This window comes from Oncorhynchus kisutch, linkage group LG13 (assembly GCF_002021735.2).
Source record: "Oncorhynchus kisutch isolate 150728-3 linkage group LG13, Okis_V2, whole genome shotgun sequence".
Classification (NCBI taxonomy): domain Eukaryota; kingdom Metazoa; phylum Chordata; class Actinopteri; order Salmoniformes; family Salmonidae; genus Oncorhynchus; species Oncorhynchus kisutch.
Genome location: NC_034186.2, coordinates 76,771,718 through 76,796,854, shown reverse-complemented (window position 1 = coordinate 76,796,854; position 25,137 = coordinate 76,771,718). Strand labels below are relative to the sequence as shown.

Here is a 25,137-nt window from a genome sequence, read left to right as displayed (position 1 = left end):
TAACAATCCATAGAGTAAGTGATAGTAGGTTCATAATCTTTATTATTAACTTAGTCTTCCACTTCCAATCTTGTCAGCACTGGATTAGCACCCATAATCCTCGTTTTATGATCCCAACTCTCAGAAAACAACCAACACTGGCTCACACATCATTATGTCATGTTCCAGCATTGTCCTACTAGAAGAGACCCACCATTGCAACAAAGATACATACATATTTCTTTAACAAATAGAATAAAAAATCTTAAGTGCTTTTACATTGTTACAGGTATCTGCTTTGATGTGCTCAAGGCCTGCTCTGGCTTAATCTAGAATATATATATTTTTTTTAAGAAGCAGGATATACAAGTTATATTTGTTACTGTTAAATGTGTTAAGATATGCCATATTATCAACAATCTGTCCTTGTTCAACACATGCATGAGTAGTTCCATATGTCATGCGTGTCTATTGGATGTGTAGTTTCTCACTACAGGACAAACCCCAGCAGTAGGAACAAGAAGGGCTGCATAAAGACTCCAACTCCCAGAGTTCCCAGCATAGATGCTCCTGGTGGAGAAAAAATAATACATTATACCACTTGACCTCTCTCTCGCTCTCTCTCTCTCTCTCTCGCTCTCTCTCTCTCTCTCTTGCCTACTCATCTTCATTTCAGTTTCTTCCTCATAATCTAATCAACTCTTTCTCTTACCTGACCACAGGAGCATTCCTTTATCTCTACCTATCTCCATCTTTCACTCATGTTGAGTTCATAACATCTCGTAAATTTGTAATTACCAGCATATGACTGGGAAATATCCACTTGTCAATAAGGCAGGTAGCCTATTGGTTAGAGCGTTGGGCCAGTAACCGAAAGGTTGCTGGATCGATTCCCCGAGCTGACAAGGTCGTTCTGCCCCTGAACAAGGCAGGTAACCCACTGTTCTCCGGTAGGCCGTCATTGTAAATAAGAATTTGTTCTTAACTGTCTGACTTAGTAAAATAAACCAATCTGTGAGCTCAGCTTGTTTGCCATTAGCCAATTGACATTCTCAACTAGTTCAAAGCACTAAAACGCTTTACAAGTAGTATTTTCTGAGTTTCCCACTTGTTATGAACGCAGCATTCATCTCTTCCCCTCCCAGTCACCTCTCTCCTACTCACCTGAGAGTTGGGGCAGGTTTCTGGGTGGGTTTGTAGTCGGTTCTGCGCGGTCATAGGCCACTCGGTCGTAGGCCACACCCAGAGCATTGCCAAGAGCGGCCCGTTGTGCCTCCCCCAGCACTGCCCACTGTGCACTGGTTACCATGGCAGCATTGTCAGGACCCAGGGCCTTCAGCTGGCTGGTTGAAAGTGCCTGATCAGAAGTCAGAAGAGTATGGAGTGCTGGGTTCAAAAGTCACCTATTTTTTTCGTAAAGGGAGAAGAGCCCCCTCCCGTAGAGGGAGAAGAGCCCCCTAAGCAAACTGGTTCTGGGGGTCTGTTCACAAACAAACCCCACAGAGCCCCAGGACAGCAACACAATTTGACTCAACCAAATCATGAGAAAACAAAAAGATAATTCCATTGGAAAGAATTTACAAAAAAACTGAGCACCCTAGAATGCAATTTGGCCCTAAACAGAGAGTACACAGTGATGGAATACCTGACCACCATGACTTACCCAAAATTAAGGAAATCTTTGACTATGTACAGGTACAGACTAGGTGAGCATAGCCTTGCTATTGAGAAAGGCTGCCGTAGGCAGACCTGGCTCTCAAGAAAAGACAGGCTATGTGCTCACTGCCCACAAAATGAGGTGGAAACTGAGTTGCACTTCCTAACCTGCCAAATGTATGACCATACTAGAGACACACATTTCCCACAGATCCACAAAGAATTCGAAAACAAACCCAATTTTGATAAACTCCCATTACTACTGGGTGAAATACCACAGTGTGACATCACAGCAGCAAGATGTGTGACCTGTTGCTAAAAGAAAAGTGCAACCAGTGAAGAACAAACACTATTGTCAACACAACCCATATTTATTTATTTATTTTACCTTTTGTACTATTGGCATGTCATTACAACACTGTATATAGACATATGACATTTGAAATGTCTTTATCCTTTTGGAATTTTTGTAAATGTAATGTTCACTGTTCATTTTTTATTGTTTATTTCACAATTGTTTATATATTTTACTTGCTTTGGCAATGTAAACATGTTTCCCATGCCAATAAAACCCTTAATTTGAAATTGAATTGATAGAGGGAGGCAGGGAGAGAGTATACTCACAGCGAGGCGGTCTGGGGGGATGAGGGGAACGCTGGTCGGACTGAGGAATGAGAAGGCAGAGGGACTGAGAGAAAGAAACTCTGACAAACTCAAACCAGCTGGAGAAAAGTGAGACAAAGCAGAGAGAGAGAGAGAGAAGGGATGAGAAATGGCTTACATTTTAAAATGTATTTCACAAAATAAGAGAGAGCAATAGTGTGTGAGAGAGAGAAAGAGGGGAACAGAGGAGTGTATCTGACCCATGATGTTGCCCAGAGAGTTGACCCGAGCCTCGGTCCATCCCTGTGTTTCTCCAAATACAGCCACCGCACGCTGCTTCAGAAGCTCTGTTACTGCCAGGGGGCACTGCACCTCGCCCACCGACTGTACTGCCTCCCTATAGATATATATATAACACATTTAAAAACAAGCTCACGCAAACACACACACATGCACTGTCCATGTCTGACCTGAAGGCATCAGTGTTGAGTTGACCAGTCTCCTCAGTATTCAGACCACAGATGAACTGGTCCAGTCCCACCAACTCCACAGCTCCCAGTTCTCCCACTGTCTCATTAATACGCTCCACAAAACCCCTCCACACAGCCTCCCTCTGCCAGGGACCAGACATGATCACCATTAGAGTCTAGTATTTAGTTAGTGTGTGTGTGAAGGTTCATATATACAGTACCTGTGGTTGTGTCCAGGAGCAGCGGGAAAGTGTCTCCAGAGTGTCCAGGGAGGAGAAGGGGAGGCTGGCCAGCTCAGTGAGGTTGAACCCCTGAGAGACACAGCCCAGCTGGAGCACCTGGCTCTCATTCAAACCTGACACTGGACCCCAGGCCTGTAGTACAATATAGTAAAGCACAGCTCACTCAACAGCAGAACATAAAAATATGCTCACCCCTGCACTTGAGATTCTTCTAACTTCTGTGAAATGGCCCCAAGATTTAGACACTGATCTAAGGTATGTTTCGGAACCCCCAAGACTTGAAGAGGGTAAACTGATCTGTGCCTGAGCCTGGCAATCTACCTGGATGGCCTTCTCTCTGAGCACCACTAGTTGCTCGGCGCTGTAATCAAGGACCTCCCCCAGCGTTTCCACGGCAGCGGTGATTGTGCCGGCGTCCATCTTGGAGAGCTGGGCTGGGCTCCAGTAGACATTGGCTCCGCCCAGTTCCTCCAACAGTGACACAGTAAGGCCCGCCTCCCCCTGAGGGAGAACTAGAGAGAGAGAGGGTCCAGGGAGGTTGTGGTAAATGTATTGTAATGTGCGTCTTTATTATGTTCATATTCAAAATAATCCCACACACATTCTTATCTGCACCTTAGGTGTGTGTGTTTCTCCTCTCTCACCTGCTCTCCTCCTGCGCATGGGCATTACTTCAGATGTGGAGGTGGAGAGAGAGAAGAGTTTCCATCGCAGGGCTGAGAGGTCCGGACCCCTACTAAACTCCTGAGGAGGGTTAGGGACCGGAGGGCTGGGTAGGCTGTCCATCAGGTCAGACAGAGTCTCTTTCAGCCACGACTAGAGGGGGGAGAAGCCAGGGTAGAAAGTAAAAGAGCAGAGGTTATCTTCATTTTTTTAAATTCACAGAAACACAAGCGTAGACAACATCAGGGAGAGACTAATTAGGGGCCTTTCATATGTGGTTGTCAGGGAGATCATGGTGATAGAGAGCCACTGACCTTAAAGCGCAGTGAGCGGACAGCAGAATCATCCAACAGGAGGAGAGGACCCAGGGATTTGATGGTGTCAGCTGTCCAATCAGACGGGTCACTTTGAAAGGAGAGAAACAATAATAATTGTATATTTGTCAAATTTTATTTTGACAGTAGCAGTTCTATCTAGAAAGGTTAGAGGATGTGCTTGTTCATACCCATATGTATCATTGAGCAGCTGGAAGAGCGCCCTCCAGTGGCGTGGAGGAATCTGTTTGCAGGAGGCCAGGGCCTGCACGCTGGAGTTGAGGACCTCAGGGGCCAGGAGGGACATCTGAGAGGGGGCCAGCTCACACAGCAGCGACCCAGACTCAACACCTCCTCACTGGACAACTTTGACATGTTCCTCCCCTGGGGACACAGGGGTGCACCGGGCTCTGTCACTCATTGCAGTATGTGTGTGTGTGTTTGTGATTTACACTAAAGATTAGGGTTGGGGTTGAGGCTAGGGTTAAGGTTGAACTAGGTTGTGGACCTGAAGCTAGGGTTAGGATTAGGGTTAGGATTGAACTGGGATGTAGACATGAACCGAGGGTTAGGATTAGGGTTGAACTGGGATGTAGAAATTAACCGAGGGTTAGGATTAGGGTTGAACTGGGATGTAGACATGAACCGAGGGTTAGGATTAGGGTTGAACTGGGATGTAGACATGAACCGAGGGTTAGGATTAGGGTTGAACTGGGATGTAGACATGAACCGAGGGTTAGGATTAGGGTTGAACTGGGATGTAGACATGAACCGAGGGTTAGGATTAGGGTTGAACTGGGATGTAGACATGAACCGAGGGTTAGGATTAGGGTTGAACTGAGATGTAGACATGAACCGAGGGTTAGGATTAGGGTTGAACTGGGATGTAGACATGAACCGAGGGTTAGGATTAGGGTTGAACTGGGATGTAGACATGAACCGAGGGTTAGGATTAGGGTTGAACTGGGATGTAGACATGAACCGAGGGTTAGGATTAGGGTTGAACTGGGATGTAGACATGAACCGAGGGTTAGGATTAGGGTTGAACTGGGATGTAGACATGAACCGAGGGTTAGGATTAGGGTTGAACTGGGATGTAGACATGAACCGAGGGTTAGGATTAGGGTTGAACTGGGATGTAGACATGAACCGAGGGTTAGGATTAGGGTTGAACTGGGATGTCGACATGAACCGAGGGTTAGGATTAGGGTTGAACTGGGATGTAGGGATGTAGGGTTGTGTGTTTACCAGGCAGTTCAGAGCTCTGTTGGTCAGTGTGGGGCGAGAGCGAGAGGTGAGAGGCAAAGAACTCAGGTTGGCCTCTTTCATCTTCTTCATGAACACAGCACATACAGAGGCAGGTAGACTGGCTATCTTCTCAGCCCTGAGAGAGAGGGAGGGAGGGAGGGAGGGAGAGAGGGAGAGAAGGGGGGGAGGAAGGAAGGGAGAGAGGGAGGGAGGGGGAGAGAGAGAGAGAGAGGGAGGGAGGGAGGGAGGGAGGGAGGGAGGGAGGGAGGGAGGGAGGGAGGGAGGGAGGGAGGGAGGGAGGGAGGGAGGGAGGGAGGGAGAGAGAGAGGGGGGGGGGAGGGGAGAGAGAGAGAGAGAGGGAGAGAGGGGGGAGGGAGGGAGGGAGAGAGAGAGGGGGGGGGAGGGAGGGAGAGAGAGAGAGAGAGAGAGAGAGAGAGAGAGAGAGAGAGAGAGAGAGAGAGAGAGAGAGAGAGAGAGAGAGAGAGAGAGAGAAAATATATAGTATATGTGTGTGTAAGTGTGTGTCAGTGTGTTGGGGCCCCCCACCCCCAAAATAGCCATTTTCCCACAGACATTACCTGCTGATTGATTCTTAATGTATTATCCCACAATTGAAAATATTTATTTCATGTATGTTTTTAATTTCAGGAAATTCTGAAATTTATAGGGGAAACACTTAAAAAATATATTTGCATAAAAACAATAGGTCAGAATGGCCCCCTGGACAGCTGGGGATGATTTCAATTGAAACTCCTGGAACACAGCAACATCTGCCAGTGTGTGTGTGTGTGTGTGTGTAATCACGGCAGGTGAAGCAGCAGCAGGGTGGGGATCTCCTCCAGCTCTGTGTCTGTGATGTTGTTGAAGTAGCCTGCTCTCTTTTTCTCCAAACCTGCAAACAGACTCTGTGCAGTGCAGCACACCTGACAGACAAAGTGAGAGGGCGGGAGATAAACGTGTCTCAAAATCAATGTAAAAATAGACCCTAAGCATGTAATAACCAGCCTGACCTCAGAGCTATATGAAACAAACTTGTATGTATTTCTGAGCATCTCGAAGACGTATGATATCTACTAATGGCCTAGTTACTTTAGACAGAAATTTAGGGAGGTTGGTCGGAGAGGATGAGTGGGTGTAATCCTCAACCATCTAACAATCCAAAGGTTGCGTTTTTGAGTCGTGTCGAGGGCAATTGTAGCTTTTTATACAACGGGTGAGTCTAATCCTGAATGCTGATTGGTTAAAATCACATTCCAGCCGGTGTCTATTCCATAAATTACCATTGGCTAAATCTGTGACGTTAAAATGCCTATTTACTCTATTCCATCTGACTGCACAATCCACTGTCTCATCAGCCCAGCCAAGCAATTTAGAAACGTGATCTCCACTACAAGAAGCATCTAGACATTATCTCACATTTCTTTTAGACAGTGTTTAGTTTTCAACAGCGGAGATTTGTATAAACCTTGCCGTCTGTCTCTCCGACATTTGCAACATTGTTTCAATATTCAAATTCGACTCCAGCTGTCCCATGGTAATGAACGTGTCGGGACGAGACAGACAGGCAGGCAGCGTTTCTCATCCAGTCGAAATCATGAATCAGCGGGCATCATTTTCATGGATATATACAAAGAAAGAAATGTAAATTGAAAAAAACGTCAAACGAAACGAAGTGCAGGTAGTTTGCAGCCTTTCCAGGCCCAGTTTGAAGTGATTATGTTCGCTGTGTTGTTGTTGGCTCCTCTGAGTCCTGACCAGTGAGCATATTTTCTATGCCAGCGAAATCGCGCACCATTTGCTCATTGTTATGGATGTATCCAAATAAATGTCACTAGAAAACAGCTTAAACAAATGCAAATGCAGCTACTTTGCTGCTATTCTGGCTGCAACCATAGATTTGTGTCAGAACTATATCTTGTGGAAGGATGAAATAGTATGAATATATTAATCCAAATAACATTAATGAAAACATGTCAATCATTATTTGAATATGTTGGTAACCCGTTGTATAAAAGTGATAATGCCAGAGAAGGTGTTGTTTTGAGGATATATTGGCACAGTTTGCTGCCCGAGACAAACAACACCCGTGCCAATATATCCTCCAAACACCGTTTTATCTGGCATTATCACTTAATTAGCTAACCCTTCCCTAACCCTTATTCTAAACTTGACCCAATTCACCTAACAGGCTACGCAAATGATCCTAACCTTTGTTGTTAGTTCACCTAACAGGCTACGCAAATGATCCTAACCTTTGTTGTTAGTTCACCTAACCACGAACATAATTCTCCTTCGCTGTTACGACGCAACAAGCAACCTGGTCTCAGAGAAATACATATAAGTCCTCCAAGATGTATAATAACTTACATCATCCAATTCGTATGCTATTGTACGACCAGGTAAGATGTATGATACTATACATCCTCTAATTCATATGATATTCTATGACCGCTACTCCATTCATAATGTAACCTAATGTAACCTATCAGTTGTCACAGATTTACATACAGAACAGTAGGAGTTGCAGTCATCACTTGTGTGTGTGTGTGTCTGTGTACCTGTGTCTTAGAGAGCCAGCGTGGAGTCTCTGTCACAGCTTGGGCCATCTCCATGACGCCACTTTCAGCCACCTTTTCAATCATCTCACAGGACACGCCCTGCATCGCCGAGCCCAGCTTCCTGTCATCATCATCATTTACATTGTAGTCATTAGGCAGATGCTCTTATCCAGAGCGACTTAGAGGAGCAACTACCTTGCTTATCATCATCATCCTCATCATCAGTACCATCAAAAACTGTATGTGTGTGTGTGTTCTCACCGCATGTCTGTAAGTGTCATCTTCTTGCCTAGGATATTTCTGACCAGAAAGGCCGACTGCAAGACAGAGAACAGTGTGTAATGTCACACCAGTGGCCATAGTCCCCAGAGTTGCGTTCAGAAGACACACACACACCTGTGCACGTGTCCACTGCTTGCCCTCCAGTTGGTCCAGGGAGGTCAGGTTAGCCTTGTCCAGGGTGGTCAGGGATAGGCTGGACAGCAGAGAGGCAGGGACTTTCTGGATCAGCTCTGAGGCATTCACATCCCCAAGCAGCTACACACACACACACACACACACACACACACACACACACACACACACACACACACACACACACACACACACACACACACACACACACACACACACACACACACACACACACACAAACTTTAGGATCAACCATCTTTGCTGCACATCTCATTTTCTGCTATGACTTCTCCCTCCCTTCCCCTTTCACCCCTCCCTTCCCTTTTCACCCCTCCCTTGCCCTTTCACCCCTCCCTTCCCCTTTCACCCCTCCCTTGCCCTTTCACCCCTCCCTTGCCCTTTCACCCCTCCCTTGCCCTTTCACCCCTCCCTTCCCCTTTCCCCCCTCCCTTGCCCTTTCACCCCTCCCTTGCCCTTTCACCCCTCCCCTCCCCTCCCTTCCCCTTTCACCCCTCCCTTTCCCTTTCACCCCTCCCTTCCCCTTTCACCCCTCCCTTCCCCTTTCACCCCTCCCTTCCCCTTTCACCCCTCCCTTGCCCTTTCACCCCTCCCTTGCCCTTTCACCCCTCCCTTCCCCTTTCACCCCTCCCTTCCCCTTTCACCCCTCCCTTGCCCTTTCAACCCTCCCTTCCCCTTTCACCCCTCCCTTCCCCTTTCACCCCTCCCTTCCCCTTTCACCCCTCCCTTGCCCTTTGAGTTTGAGAGTTTATTTTATTTTTACAGGGACAGTGCACATCGAGTTGAGATTATTTTATTTTTACAGGGACAGTGCACATTAATCAACGTTTCAGTAAAAGTGCCGGTTTTAGCCAGCCGGCTCATTTTCAACCGCAGTCCCTGGGCAGGTTATTAAAAATAATTACAATATAGACAATCATTGAGCAGTGAGCACACGCAGAGCAACATAGGACAAGCAAGACATAGCATACAGACAGAGCAACATAGAACAAGCAAGACGTAGCATACAGACAGAGCAACATAGAGATGTAGCATACAGACAGAGCAACATAGAACAAAAAGCAGCAAGACAAAATTCATAAAAGCAACACATCTCACACACAAGCTACAGACAACACCCCTCCCTTCCCCTCTCACCCCCTCCAACAATGCTTTTCTCTGTAGACTGGTCATCTTTTGACTCATCATGTCCAGACCCTCATTACCCAGAAGCCCCTGGGATTTGACCTTCCTGAGGACAGAGGAGGCCACGCCCGTCACAGCTGAACCCAGAGACATTAACTCCTTACCAGACACCTCCTGAGAGAGAGAGAGAGAGAAAGAGAGAGGGAGGAAGGAAGGAAGGAAGGAAGGAAGGAAGGAAGGAAGGAAGGAAGGAAGGAAGGAAGGAAGGAAGGAAGGAAGGAAGGAAGGAAGGAAGGAAGGAAGGAAGGAAGGAAGGAAGAAATTAGCGTTTTTAGAGCTGCTCTCTATTTCACCATTAGTTCCTACCTCGGCCCCTCATACTATAGGAGAGGATCACCTAAACATTCCAGTTGAGAAGCCTGTTAATAGTACTGACTGAGACTAAGGCATATTTATAAGAGTAACACCTCTCTCACCTGCTTCCCCTGCAGTAGTTTATTGGCCAGTGTTTTGGCCTGGGTCAGACCCCACTTCACCTCTGACCCCAGTGACATCAGGGTGTCCTTGAGGGCGTCGGGGGAGAACTGGGAGAGATGGAAAGGGGAAAGCAGTGTAACACCGGGACCCAGCGCACGCAGCAGCTCAGGACTGGAATCATCCACAGATGATGACATCACAGTGTTGACAAGCTTCTTCTTCAGCTGGAAGTCAGAGGAGGAGGGGAGAGGAAGAGGAGGGTTAAAAATAAACACCACACCATAATTGTTCTCTGTAAAATCCTAACTTTAGTGATTCCTGAGTTTTAAACTATAAACTACAACAATTTTGGAAAGACTGAGAGAGACAGAGAGAGAGAGAGAGAGAGAGAGAGAGCGAGACGGAGAGAGAGAGAGAGAGAGAGAGAGAGAGAGAGATAGATAGAGAGAGAGAGAGAGAGAGAGAGAGAGAGAGAGAGACTGGGGGCATACCTTGTTTACTCCAGAGTTGCTACAGTCATCAAGTTGAGAGAGGAGGAGCCGGCTCATGGAGGAGTTTAGGGTTGGGGCGTCATCATAGAAACATGCCAGCGAGCCCAGTCTGGATAGGAAAGGGTCAGAGGTCATAGGTCAGAGTTAAGTAAAATACCCTACTGGCTATTCAGTACCGTGTTTGGTAAGTCATCCAACATCTGTTCTGAACTCCCTTGTTTGTTTGTCATATTTCTGTGACTAAGCACTCGCTCATGCTCAAGGATGTATGTAGATCTGGCTAATTCAGGGAAATGATCATCTAACCTATTTTGTTTAGTGAAGTAATTATGAAACTACAGGATGGTCTGAACAATTAGCAAAATTAATGGTAATTTGCATATCCATTACAGGAGGTTGGTGGCACCTTGACTGGGGAGGATGGGCTCAGAGTAATGGCTGGAACGGAATGAATGGAATGGAATTGAACTCATCAAACACATGGTATCTATGTGTTGATACCTTTCACTCCATTCTAGCTATTATTATCAGCCGTCCTCCCCTCAGCAGCCTCCTGTGATGTCCAGGTGATACAGCTCCAGTCCTTCTCTCAGGCACATACAAACCTGTCCAGGTTCTGGACCAAGTCCCCTCTCTTCTGGGAACACTCTCTGATCTTCTGGAGTATCTTTCTGCCCTGAAGAGGAGGGAGCCCCCCCACCCCTCTGAAGGAGGAAGGGAACTGGGGCGAATGGAAGAATGGACACAGCTAGGGAAAGAGAGAGATAGTGGGGAAGACAGATAGATTAAATAGCAGTTGTAAAATAGGGGACTGTGATCTGTTTGAGGGTCTCAGTGAGTTTTGATGCAATCCATTAAAATGCAGAGTGGGGAGAACTACAACAAACAAAGACCTGGTCGTTGGGGATGGTTTGGATGTCGTCCATGGGCAGCCCGGAAAGGAAGGGCCCCATCATCTTCATCACATCCATCTTCAGCCACAGCAGCCTGGGAGGACAGGGGCTGGGCATCACTGGAGAGAGAGGAGGGTGGCAAACACAGTTGGCACACACACATACAGGGCAGAGTAGTACTTGAACACAAACATGATGTCACAACAGTGGTTGTAGTCACCAGAGTTGTTTTCAGTAGACACACGCACATGCGCGCAAACACACACACACACACACACACACACACACACACACACACACACACACACACACACACACACACACACACACACACACACACACACACACACACACACACACACACAGGCAGGGCCCAGTATTACTTGAAAACACACATGCAGATGTAATAAACACATAAACACACTGCAGAGTGAAGATCTGTGTGACACACACGCAAATCAGGTGTTGTGTCTCGCATAAACACACACCTCTCCGCTGTCCTTTGGACATAACTCACTCTCCCTTTTCATAGCCGCGGGAAGTAGTTTTGGGGTGATTTTTCAGGGGGTGCTGCAACACATCCCTACTTCCCGCATCTATGTCCCTTTTCATGCCTCTCCTCCTCTTCCTCCTCTTCCTCCCTCCTTTCTTTACTCTGCTTCGGTCTTCTCCTTTCCAGCTTGAATCCTTCTCTCCTTCCTCCCTTCTCTTCTCCTCTCCTTTCCAGGTTGAAGCCTTCTATCCTTCCTCCCTTCTCTTCTCCTCTCCTTTCCAGCTTGTATCCTTCTCTCCTTCCTCCCTGCTCTTCTCCTCTCCTTTCCAGCTTGTATCCTTCTCTCCTTCCTCCCTGCTCGTCTCCTCTCCTTTCCAGCTTGTATCCTTCTCTCCTTCCTCCCTGCTCTTCTCCTCTCCTTTCCAGCTTGTATCCTTCTCTCCTTCTCTCCTTCCTCCCTGCTCTTCTCCTCTCATTTCCAGCTTGTATCCTTCTCTCCTTCTCTTCTCCTCTCCTTTCCAGCTTGTATCCTTCTCTCCTTCCTCCCTGCTCGTCTCCTCTCCTTTCCAGCGTGTATCCTTCTCTCCTTCCTCCCTGCTCTTCTCCTCTCCTTTCCAGCTTGTATCCTTCTCTCCTTCTCTCCTTCCTCCCTGCTCTTCTCCTCTCCTTTCCAGCTTGTATCCTTCTCTCCTTCTCTCCTTCCTCCCTGCTCTTCTACTCTTCTTCCAAGCTTGTTTCCTGTATTTCTCATAATGTCTTTCCATTTGGTTTTCCCTTAGGTTTCCCACCCTACAATGGTTTCTTCTCGTTCTCATTCTACTCCTCTTTCCTTTCCTCTCTCCCCCTCTTGATTTGGGTCCTCTCATCCTATTTATCTTTCTCTTTCTCCGGTTTGACTTGAAGAGATTGATCATTAGTATTTGGGTCATAAGGTACAAAACAAGACTGTTTCTAAGATCTTGATCAATCAAAGGTTGCTGTAACATCTAAAATCTCAACTAAACATATTTATATCAGTATTTAGTTTAATTATAATAATGAATAATGTAACATATTCGATCTCTGCAGAGGTGGTTCTCACCTGTCATATCAGGCTGTGGTGGTCTAGCAGGCCAGTTCTGTTCTACTTCTGGTCTGAGTGTCTGTCTTGGCTCCTGTTCTGGTTTAGGTGTCTGTCCTGGTTCCTGTGCTGGTCTGTGTGTCTGTCCTGGTTTCTGTTCTGGTCTGTGTGTCTGTCCTGGTTCCTGTTCTGGTCTGTGTGTCTGTCCTGGTTTCTGTTCTGGTATGGGTCTGGGGCGCCAGGCTGCAGCAGTGTGGCTGCAGTTGTAGTTGTTCTGGGCCACCCGCTCCTTGGCCCACTCTCTGATCTGAACACGCTGCTCCTCAGAGAGAGACCCAAACACCTCTCCCAGCATCTTCATCCTGGAACCAGACCATACTGTTACCACACACACACACACACACACACACACACACACACACACACACACACACACACACACACACACACACACACACACACACACACACACACACACACACACACACACACACACACACACACATCTCTTCCAGGTGGGGGTTCTGTATCCAGGGAGGCAGGGTCATCTGTGGTGGGGGCATGTTCTGTAGGAGGGGCTTAGCGGCCCACACCAGCCTCCCATAATCCTCTGGTTCCATGTCGTCTCCACCCTTCATCATCAGGGCAACCCAAGAGAGGGGGGCGATGAACGCTCTCAGGAAACACTGGGGACCAGCCTGAGAGAGAGAAAGAAAGATGTTGTGTTTGGGAAGTAAAACCGGAGCATTGTTGAAGCCAGGTTATAATCTCATGCTAGGGCTAAACCTGTCACGCCCAACACAGGAGATGAGAAGCAGGTACAGGAAGTGAACCATTTAATATAGACGGACACACAGGGAACAACACGGAGCAGACATATATGCAGGGACAATCAACACAGTGAGGGAGTCCAATGAGCACAGCTGTGTGTAATGACGGGTAGCCTGGCGCCCTCGAGCGCCAGGGAGGGGGAGCGGGAGCAGGAACCACGACTAGTGGGAGGGCTGAAGATGCAGTATTAATGATGGTAACAGAGCGCCAGGGAGGGGGAGCGGGAGCAGGAACCACGACTAGTGGGAGGGCTGAAGATGCAGTATTAATGATGGTAACAGAGCGCCAGGGAGGGGGAGCGGGAGCAGGAACCACGACTAGTGGGAGGGCTGAAGATGCAGTATTAATGATGGTAACAGAGCGCCAGGGAGGGGGAGCGGGAGCAGGAACCACGACTAGTGGGAGGGCTGAAGATGCAGTATTAATGATGGTAACAGAGCGCCGGGGAGGGGGAGCGGGAGCAGGAACCAAGACTAATGGGAGGGCTGAAGATGCAGTATTAATGATGGTAACAGAGCGCCAGGGAGGGGGAGCGGGAGCAGGAACCACGACTAGTGGGAGGGCTGAAGATGCAGTATTAATGATGGTAACAGAGCGCCAGGGAGGGGGAGCGGGAGCAGGAACCATGACTAGTGGGAGGGCTGAAGATGCAGTATTAATGATGGTAACAGAGCGCCAGGGAGGGGGAGCGGGAGCAGGAACCACGACTAGTGGGAGGGCTGAAGATGCAGTATTGTTGAAAAACAGCTTGTAATTGGCTGAGGGCTTGAGTGACACTGACCGAAGAGTTCCTCATGTGCTCAATAAAGCTTGGTAGACTGGAACAGTTCCACATCCTCTCTGTCACGTTCTAGAAAGAGAGAGATAGAGGAACATTTATTAAAAATGTCATCATCTTATGCCTTTTAGTTTAATAAACAGGTTATAAAAAACACTGTGAAACTTTACATAAAACAAGACCAAATATGGCCTTTGTGTCTAAAATGGATACAATCCCCATTATGTAAATAATTGTTTGCAACACTCCTGGTGTATAACTAGAGTACTGTCAGTGTATTTGCATATTTTGAATATATCTAGCTATGTAAATGAAGATGAATGTTGAGGTACCCATTCACGGTCAGAGTCAGGGTATTTCATGGTGCTATTGGGCTGGAAATAGAAGCGGGAAGCAGAGTCCATGTCTGTGTCTGAGTAGGTATCTGTTTCCTCAGCAGAGAGGGAGGTGAGGAGAGAGTGGAAGTGGGAGAGAGGGTTGGGACGAGACATGCTGTCTTCCATTTGCACCCCACTGATAGAGAGAGAAAGAGAAAGAGCGTGAGAGAGAGCGAGAGGGGGGGCTAACTTGTAGATCCATTAATTTGCAAACACACACACACACACGGGTCACCTTACCTGTTATTAAAGGGGTTGTCCATCGTCATGGGTAACAGGTGTCCTGTAGCATAGCAACCACGCATTAAGAAACACACAGGAAAAAACAAGATGATGTAATACGCATTATCAAACTGTTTTAATGTATGCATCAATAATGTGGTGCATGTTGTTCATAAGCAATATTATTACAACGATACATTAGTGATACCCTCTGTGTTTACTATGTTAGAGGAGGTATGTGCTGTGTCCTCACCCATTTGCAGGCATCTCATCATCTGTGGGGACAGAGGGACACCAGTATTACTATGGAACTGTAACTTTTACTGATGTCTTTCTACCTGTGGTGTCTTCGTTGACTATCTACATGTAACCTACAGTACAAACTGAGGTATAATGTCATACCCCTTTACAGTGAGGTGTGAGACAGCCTCGCCAGTCAGCCTTCTAGGGAGTCACAATACATATAGCAGGTGCAGGAGTCTGTGTAGGGCTTAAACTACAGCTGGGGATGGTGTAACTTTAACATCAACATAGACCAACTGTGATCAGTACTGTAGAAACATCACCCACAGGTGTGTACTGATCAGTACTGTGGTAACATCACCCAGAGGTGTGTGTTTGATCAGTACTATAGTAACATCACCCAGAGGTGTGTGTTTGATCAGTACTATAGTAACATCACCCAGAGGTGTGTGTTTGATCAGTACTGTAGTAACATCACCCAGAGGTGTGTGTACTGATCAGTACTATAGTAACATCACCCAGAGGTGTGTGTTTGATCAGTACTATAGTAACATCACCCAGAGGTGTGTGTACTGATCAGTACTATAGTAACATCACCCAGAGGTGTGTGTTTGATCAGTACTGTAGTAACATCACCCAGAGGTGTGTGTTTGATCAGTACTGTAGTAACATCACCCAGAGGTGTGTGTACTGATCAGTACTATAGTAACATCACCCAGAGGTGTGTGTACTGATCAGTACTGTAGTAACATCACCCAGAGGTGTGTGTTTGATCAGTACTGTAGTAACATCACCCAGAGGTGTGTGTTTGATCAGTACTATAGTAACATCACCCAGAGGTGTGTGTTTGATCAGTACTGTAGTAACATCACCCAGAGGTGTGTGTACTGATCAGTACTGTAGTAACATCACCCAGAGGTGTGTGTTTGATCAGTACTATAGTAACATCACCCAGAGGTGTGTGTTTGATCAGTACTGTAGTAACATCACCCAGAGGTGTGTGTTTGATCAGTACTGTAGTAACATCACCCAGAGGTGTGTTTACTGATCAGTACTATAGTAACATCACCCAGAGGTGTGTGGACTGATCAGTACTGTAGTAACATCACCCAGAGGTGTGTGTGTGTACTGATCAGTACTGTAGTAACATCACCCAGAGGTGTGTGTTTGATCAGTACTGTAGTAACATCACCCAGAGGTGTGTGTACTGATCAGTACTGTAGTAACATCACCCAGAGGTGTGTGTACTGATCAGTACTATAGTAACATCACCCAGAGGTGTGTGTACTGATCAGTACTGTAGTAACATCACCCAGAGGTGTGTGTTTGATCAGTACTGTAGTAACATCACCCAGAGGTGTGTGTTTGATCAGTACTATAGTAACATCACCCAGAGGTGTGTGTTTGATCAGTACTGTAGTAACATCACCCAGAGGTGTGTGTACTGATCAGTACTGTAGTAACATCACCCAGAGGTGTGTGTTTGATCAGTACTATAGTAACATCACCCAGAGGTGTGTGTACTGATCAGTACTATAGTAACATCACCCAGAGGTGTGTGTTTGATCAGTACTGTAGTAACATCACCCAGAGGTGTGTGTTTGATCAGTACTGTAGTAACATCACCCAGAGGTGTGTTTACTGATCAGTACTATAGTAACATCACCCAGAGGTGTGTGGACTGATCAGTACTGTAGTAACATCACCCAGAGGTGTGTGTTTGATCAGTACTGTAGTAACATCACCCAGAGGTGTGTGTTTGATCAGTACTATAGTAACATCACCCAGAGGTGTGTGTGTGTACTGATCAGTACTGTAGTAACATCACCCAGAGGTGTGTGTTTGATCAGTACTGTAGTAACATCACCCAGAGGTGTGTGTGTGTACTGATCAGTACTGTAGTAACATCACCCAGAGGTGTGTGTGTGTACTGATCAGTACTGTAGTAACATCACCCAGAGGTGTGTGGACTGATCAGTACTGTAGTAACATCACCCAGAGGTGTGTGTTTGATCAGTACTGTAGTAACATCACCCAGAGGTGTGTGTACTGATCAGTACTATAGTAACATCACCCAGAGGTGTGTGTACTGATCAGTACTGTAGTAACATCACCCAGAGGTGGTCAGGTAAGGCAGGCAATAGACTATTGATTGATTGGTTGATTGATTGACTGGTTGTTTGATTGATTACCAGTTTCTTGGCCATGTCTTGGAAGCGAGCGGGTGGAGATGGGAAGCCTGGGGTCGCTGGGTCAGGGTCAAGCATCATGGGAGACATCGGTGACATTGTATCTGGGTAGAGGGCTGATAGGGGCATATCGCATACACAGACACATGCATGAGCACGGACACACACACGTCTCCAAACTGTCAACATGTTACGTGTGTATGCTACACTTGTGTCCTGTTTGGATCTAACTGTAATTTAGGAATGATCCACTGTTGCAAAATGGTAGAGGGTTGGGCCTGGTGCGTTTACTGCTTACCTGAGACTGCATGGACTAGGAAGAGGAGGAGGAGAGCCTTCTCCCCTGGTGAAGCCATGGTGGAATTGTTCAACTCTGCTTTAAAGAGGAGGAGGAGAGAGGTGATGTCAGCCTTTGTAAACATCAATTCTAAACGTGGAATCATTCTAATTTCCCACCTTTCGCTAAACGTAATTCTAATATTGTTTCTATCTATCGTGCATCCCTTTGTTCTCAGTAAAAGACAACTTTTATTGTCGGAAAAATGTCAGTTGGATAACGTGTCTCCATGTGAGCCAGGTCTCAGGGATACTGGGGTATATTCTTTAAGGCTTCCTCCTCTGAGGCTGTGAGCTCACAGCTGCCTAGCTACCGCCCTAGTTACCCACCTAGTTACCTGCCCCATGGAATAAGCCCACTGGGGGTAAAGGAGAACATGCTGAGAAAAACATGCACTTTAATTGATATGTTATGTCACGCTCTTTCTCCATCTCTCGATCTTTCTCTTGGTTATATTTGCCTTTCTACAGTACTCTTTTCCTCCTCTCTCTCTCTCTCTCTCTCTCTCGCTCTCTCTCTCTCTCTCGCTCTCTGTGTGTCTCTCTCTCTCATCTCTCGATCTTTCTCTTGGTTATATTTGCCTTTCTACAGTACTCTTTTCCTCCTCTCTCTCTCTCTCTCTCTCTCTCTCTCTCTCTCTCTCCTCCTCTCTTTCCATGTCTCTCTTTCAAAACCACTACTTTCCTTTCATCGCTTCTGTAAAAGACTTTCCTCTCTAAGTCATTTGCATGGCTTCTGAAGATTTGACTTCTCATTTGGGTTTGGCCTTGAGGTGTGTCATGCAATCTGTCTGTCTGAGCGTGGTGATTCTGGGGTTTATGGTCATAATTATCAATCACATAATTATTTGACTATATGAATATACATTGGTTACAAATTCCTGAGACTGTCTCCTCTAAATACAGTCCTGTCTATTCTGAATATCTTATTCATTTGAATTAGTTCATTAGTCCATTGTTAATAATCTGTCCTTGCACATTAGTGATGCATTTTTCATAGATGAACTATTCATAGATTGAAAATGGTGGCTTTTTTAAAGTATTATAAATATACTTCTTCTGTGAGACAGATAATTGACAGAGCAACAACACACAACCAACACAGTTCTAACCATTATAGAGGACACAACCAACACAGTTCTAACCATTATCGAGGACACAACCAACACAGTTCTAACCATTATCGAGGACACAACCAACACAGTTCTAACCATTATAGAGGACACAACCAACACAGTTCTAACCATTATAGAGGACACAACCAACACAGTTCTAACCATTATCGAGGGCACAACCAACACAGTTCTAACCATTATCGAGGGCACAACCAACACAGTTCTAACCATTATCGAGGGCACAACCAACACAGTTCTAACCATTATCGAGGGCACAACCAACACAGTTCTAACCATTATAGAGGACACAACCAACACAGTTCTAACCATTATAGAGGACACAACCAACACAGTTCTAACCATTATAGAGGACACAACCAACACAGTTCTAACCATTATCGAGGGCACAACCAACACAGTTCTAACCATTATCGAGGGCACAACCAACACAGTTCTAACCATTATCGAGGGCACAACCAACACAGTTCTAACCATTATCGAGGGCACAACCAACACAGTTCTAACCATTATAGAGGACACAACCAACACAGTTCTAACCATTATCGAGGGCACAACCAACACAGTTCTAACCATTATCGAGGGCACAACCAACACAGTTCTAACCATTATAGAGGGCACAACCAACACAGTTCTAACCATTATCGAGGGCACAACCAACACAGTTCTAACCATTATCGAGGGCACAACCAACACAGTTCTAACCATTATCGAGGGCACAACCAACACAGTTCTAGCCATTATCGAGGGCACAACCAACACAGTTCTAACCATTATCGAGGGCACAACCAACACAGTTCTAACCATTATGGAGGCCACAACCAACATAGTTCTAACCATTATGGAGGCCACAACCAAAACAGTTCTAACCATTTATGGAGGCCACAACCAACACAGTTCTAACCATTTATGGAGGCCACAACCAACACAGTTCTAACCATTTATGGAGGCCACAACCAACACAGTTCTAACCATTTATGGAGGCCACAACCAACACAGTTCTAACCATTTATGGAGGCCACAACCAACACAGTTCTAACCATTTATGGAGGCCACAACCAATACAGTTCTAACCATTTATGGAGGCCACAACCAACACAGTTCTAACCATTTATGGAGGCCACAACCAACACAGTTCTAACCATTTATGGAGGCCACAACCAACACAGTTCTAACCATTTATGGAAGCCACAACCAACACAGTTCTAACCATTTATGGAGGCCACAACCAACACAGTTCTAACCATTTATGGAGGCCACAACCAACACAGTTCTAACCATTTATGGAGGCCACAACCAACACAGTTCTAACCATTTATGGAGGCCACAACCAACACAGTTCTAACCATTTATGGAGGCCACAACCAACACAGTTCTAACCATTTATGGAGGCCACAACCAACACAGTTCTAACCATTTATGGAGGCCACAACCAACACAGTTCTAACCATTTATGGAGGCCACAACCAACACAGTTCTAACCATTTATGGAGGCCACAACCAACACAGTTCTAACCATTTATGGAGGCCACAACCAACACAGTTCTAACCATTTATGGAGGCCATAACCAACACAGTTCTAACCATTTATGGAGGCCACAACCAAACCAAATATAAATGTACTTACTGAATGGTGTTTTCTTTTTGGATGTAGAGTAGAATATGTAACCGCAGTATGTTCAGCAGGAGAAGAGTGTATGTGTCCTCTCTCCCTCCCTCCCTCCTTCTCTCTCTCCCTCCCTCCCTCCTGGGAGGTTACCTGTACAGGTGTCAGACCAGGTGCCTACGCTCTGTGTGTGTGTGTCTCATACAAGCCCGAGTATTGTGTGTGGGAATGATATGTTGGCCATGTTACAGTAATCAGGCCTTAGTTCACAGTCATTTCATGTCAAAGACAATCATTATCATACTATATCAGAGAGAAATACATTCTCAGAGAATAAATGTTTTGTGTCTTGGAAAAAGGCTTAAAATCTCTATTACATAATCTTTTCAACTGACTCAAACACAGGTGAACTTTCAAATACACATTAACATGAAAACATCAAACCCTGAACAAGTGATTAGTTGCAACTTGTACCTACTCCAACATGAGTACATTTAAATGTAACCGTTATTTAACTAGGCATGTCAGTTAAGAACAAATTCTTATTTACAATGACGGCATACCCCGGCCAAACCTGGACGATGCTGGGCCAATTGTGCACCGCCCCATGGGACTTCCAATCACAGCCAGTGTGATGCAGCCTGGATTCAAACCAGGGACTACAGTGACGCCTCTTGCACTGGGATGCAGTGCCTTAGACCGCTGCGCCACTCAGGATCCCATAAATATAATCATCATGACTGGACATTAGGTGTACCAACAACATTGACACACCAAACGTACTTTCCCTACCTCACAGTTACATATGGCTACACACACAGCAGACTATGGTACTGTAGGTTACCACACAGAGAGGCCAGTTGTAAGGTTCTGTTCCTAAACCTAGCAGCAGATACCCTCCCCATGGAGCAGGCTGACTGATAAACAACAAGCCAGCTCACTGCAATCCCCCAGGATTCATCTCTAATGAGCAGTAATGATGACACTCATTAGGAAAAGGAACAGTACATGTAGCAGTACAGTTACCTGCTTGTTCCTGCTTTAAAGACTTATTTGGCATTGTCATGCATGAGGGGTTGCTGGCTAAAGCAGAAACAGAAAGGCTACCAAGGTACATGCATGGTGCAGTGGCATGCTTCTGAACATGAACAACAATAGTTGAGTATCCATCCAATGTAGCTAAATAAGGGGTGCATTCTAAAGAGAAATGGCGTTACGGGGCAAACCACCACCTGCACGCAGAGCCAGAGCCAAAACATCTGTTTATTTTTCAAATGACCAGAGGGTGGCAGCAGAATCAAGAAAGCTAAAACCACCTATGCAGCTACCGCGCTTTCGCATGTCCGGTTATGATCCAGATCGTGGAGCGATAGATACCGTAATCCGCGCTAATAAAGCACGTGTGATACGCAAACGAACACTGGCTGAAACGAATCATGGACCAGCTTTAGTAGTAGTAGGCTATACATATATATATATATGTCCACATGTTTGGTGTTAGAGGTTATTAATAGATAAGATAAGCCTACAGACTGACCCCTATAGATAAGGTAAGCCTACAGACTGTCCCCTATAGATAAGGTAAGCCTACAGACTGACCCCTATAGATAAGGTAAGCCTACAGACTGTCCCCTATAGATAAGGTAAGCCTACAGACTGTCCCCTATAGATAAGGTAAGCCTACAGACTGACCCCTATAGATAAGGTAAGCCTACAGACTGTCCCCTATAGATAAGGTAAGCCTACAGGCTGTCCCCTATAGATAAGGTAAGCCTACAGACTGTCCCCTATAGATAAGGTAAGCCTACTGAGCCCATGTGTTCTACAGTGAGCTCTCAACCAAGTGCAGCACTGTTCTTTTAAAGTTTTACACATGATAGTTTAAAATGCTACATAACATCCTCTGGTAAATTTGACACGGTGACTGCTCTATTTTCATTTTATTTAGAAATATTATTAACATAAATTGGCCGAAATGCACTTCGAGATGCGCAGTCGAGAACTTTCCAGACTCTCAGGAGGAACAGCCGGAGAAACGCCACCCCTCCAGCAAGTGGAGTGGGATGCGCGTGTCAAATTTGAAGTAGACTAGAGGCGGAGAGGGTATAGGACTGCACGCGTCGGTAGATAGCAGTGGGACTAGAGCACATACCGGGCCCGGTACCAAAGGATACACCCACCACGTAAGTTTATTTTCATTGTAGCCTGTCGGTTGGGTTGTGGAACGTATAATTCCGCTTTCATAACGTTCCTAGTCTTTGGTATGGAATTGCATCACATGGTCAAGCGGTTGTAGGCTATAGCATCTTTTTTTGTATGGAATATAACCGAAATATCAGAGCCATATTTAGCCTATATAGCCTATTTATTTGGATATATCCTACTGTTCTGATAGACCCTAGATTGTTTTTGGCCAGACGATTTTCTGACCCATCTCTATAACCCTGTCGGGAGTTTCAGAAGCTACGCGCCCAGATAAGGAACAGGTTGACGTTTGTCATGAATCTTGCCCTGGAGGCAGAACTGAGACATGTCAGCTGCAATGTCAACATTTTTTCTTGCTTTTTGGTCTTCATTTAACGTTACATTAGGGTTAGCAGTGTGGTTAAGGTTAGGTTTTCAAATCCGATTTTATGACTTTGTGGCTGTGCCAGCTAGTGATCACTCTGCAGAGCTGCCTCCAGGGTAAGATTCATGACAATAAATGCCAACCTGCGGATTGGGAAAGGAATGATTCGAACCACCTATTCCCGGACGATAGAGGCTCCAGATCCCACGTTGCCAACAAACTGAGAGACCGTTATGCAGTTTGTTGATCTATACATATATTAACACTATAAATTATTTCAACCCAAGATTAACACCAAAGTTAACATGGTACTGGTAATTCTTTGTCTCTATTCCACTGGATGGTCATTGTGATGAGTCTGTGTAATCCGGTGTAATCCTCCTCTGCCTGTTTGTGTGAATCTCTCTCTCTCTCTCTCTCTCTCTCTCTCTCTCTCTCGCTCTCTCTCTCTCTCTCTCCCTCTCTCTCGCTCTCTCTCGCTCTCTCTCGCTCTCTCTCTCTCGCTCTCTCTCGCTCTCTCTCGCTCTCTCTCTCTCGCTCTCTGTGTGTCTCTCTCTCTCTCTCTCTCATCTCTCGCTCTCTGTGTGTCTCTCTCTCTCTCTCTCTCATCTCTCGATCTTTCTCTTGGTTATATTTGCCTTTCTACAGTACTCTTTTCCTCCTCTCTCTCTCTCTCTCTCTCTCTCTCTCTCTCTCCTCCTCTCTTTCCATGTCTCTCTTTCAAAACCACTACTTTCCTTTCATCGCTTCTGTAAAAGACTTTCCTCTCTAAGTCATTTGCATGGCTTCTGAAGATTTGACTTCTCATTTGGGTTTGGCCTTGAGGTGTGTCATGCAATCTGTCTGTCTGAGCGTGGTGATTCTGGGGTTTATGGTCATAATTATCAATCACATAATTATTTGACTATATGAATATACATTGGTTACAAATTCCTGAGACTGTCTCCTCTAAATACAGTCCTGTCTATTCTGAATATCTTATTCATTTGAATTAGTTCATTAGTCCATTGTTAATAATCTGTCCTTGCACATTAGTGATGCATTTTTCATAGATGAACTATTCATAGATTGAAAATGGTGGCTTTTTTAAAGTATTATAAATATACTTCTTCTGTGAGACAGATAATTGACAGAGCAACAACACACAACCAACACAGTTCTAACCATTATAGAGGACACAACCAACACAGTTCTAACCATTATAGAGGGCACAACCAACACAGTTCTAACCATTATAGAGGACACAACCAACACAGTTCTAACCATTATCGAGGGCACAACCAACACAGTTCTAACCATTATAGAGGGCACAACCAACACAGTTCTAACCATTATAGAGGGCACAACCAACACAGTTCTAACCATTATCGAGGGCACAACCAACACAGTTCTAACCATTATCGAGGGCACAACCAACACAGTTCTAACCATTATCGAGGGCACAACCAACACAGTTCTAGCCATTATCGAGGGCACAACCAACACAGTTCTAACCATTATCGAGGGCACAACCAACACAGTTCTAACCATTATGGAGGCCACAACCAACATAGTTCTAACCATTATGGAGGCCACAACCAAAACAGTTCTAACCATTTATGGAGGCCACAACCAACACAGTTCTAACCATTTATGGAGGCCACAACCAACACAGTTCTAACCATTTATGGAGGCCACAACCAACACAGTTCTAACCATTTATGGAGGCCACAACCAACACAGTTCTAACCATTTATGGAGGCCACAACCAACACAGTTCTAACCATTTATGGAGGCCACAACCAACACAGTTCTAACCATTTATGGAGGCCACAACCAACACAGTTCTAACCATTTATGGAGGCCACAACCAACACAGTTCTAACCATTTATGGAGGCCACAACCAACACAGTTCTAACCATTATAGAGGGCACAACCAACACAGTTCTAACCATTATCGAGGGCACAACCAACAGAGTTCTAACCATTATCGAGGGCACAACCAACACAGTTCTAACCATTATCGAGGGCACAACCAACACAGTTCTAGCCATTATCGAGGGCACAACCAACACAGTTCTAACCATTATCGAGGGCACAACCAACACAGTTCTAACCATTATGGAGGCCACAACCAACATAGTTCTAACCATTATGGAGGCCACAACC

At 45.7% G+C, this 25,137-nt stretch overlaps 1 protein-coding gene across 2 annotated transcripts; it reads right to left on the bottom strand.

The window, feature by feature from the left end:
- Positions 1-24: 24 nt before the first annotated feature.
- otoa (otoancorin) lies at positions 25-20,744 on the bottom strand. 2 transcript variants are annotated; one of them, XM_031787470.1, is made up of 29 exons: positions 20,441-20,744; positions 17,643-17,720; positions 17,348-17,460; positions 15,166-15,187; positions 14,931-14,973; positions 14,646-14,826; positions 14,317-14,385; positions 13,209-13,402; positions 12,726-13,066; positions 11,152-11,270; positions 10,864-11,006; positions 10,259-10,367; positions 9,767-9,991; positions 9,303-9,464; positions 8,130-8,270; positions 7,995-8,050; positions 7,734-7,854; positions 5,980-6,098; positions 5,176-5,311; positions 4,119-4,311; positions 3,928-4,018; positions 3,595-3,766; positions 3,272-3,462; positions 2,930-3,082; positions 2,709-2,851; positions 2,499-2,635; positions 2,260-2,357; positions 1,144-1,336; positions 25-549 (listed from the first exon to the last, which is right to left on the bottom strand). In XM_031787470.1, exons 2-22 carry the CDS (start codon positions 17,698-17,700, stop codon positions 3,757-3,759), a joined length of 2,646 nt encoding a protein of 881 aa, XP_031643330.1. In that variant the 5' UTR covers positions 17,701-17,720; positions 20,441-20,744; the 3' UTR covers positions 25-549; positions 1,144-1,336; positions 2,260-2,357; positions 2,499-2,635; positions 2,709-2,851; positions 2,930-3,082; positions 3,272-3,462; positions 3,595-3,756. The 2 variants fall into 2 exon arrangements, with proteins under 2 accessions (XP_031643330.1, XP_031643331.1); XM_031787471.1 differs by having other exon boundaries at positions 17,643-17,717.
- Between the last annotated feature and the right edge of the window lie 4,393 nt (positions 20,745-25,137).

What these genes read in the sequence shown, in the direction of transcription:
- otoa (XM_031787470.1), bottom strand. Translation starts at nt 17,700, where the DNA reads ATGGCTTCACCAGGGGAGAAGGCTCTCCTCCTCCTCTTCCTAGTCCAT. An exon ending in AACTACTGCAGGGGAAGCAG is followed by an intron (nt 9,465 to 9,766) that starts GTGAGAGAGGTG and finishes TCTCTCTCTCAG; the next exon opens with GAGGTGTCTGGTAAGGAGTT. An exon ending in CTGCTGCTGCTTCACCTGCC is followed by an intron (nt 5,312 to 5,979) that starts GTGATTACACAC and finishes CCTCTCTCTCAG; the next exon opens with GGCTGAGAAGATAGCCAGTC.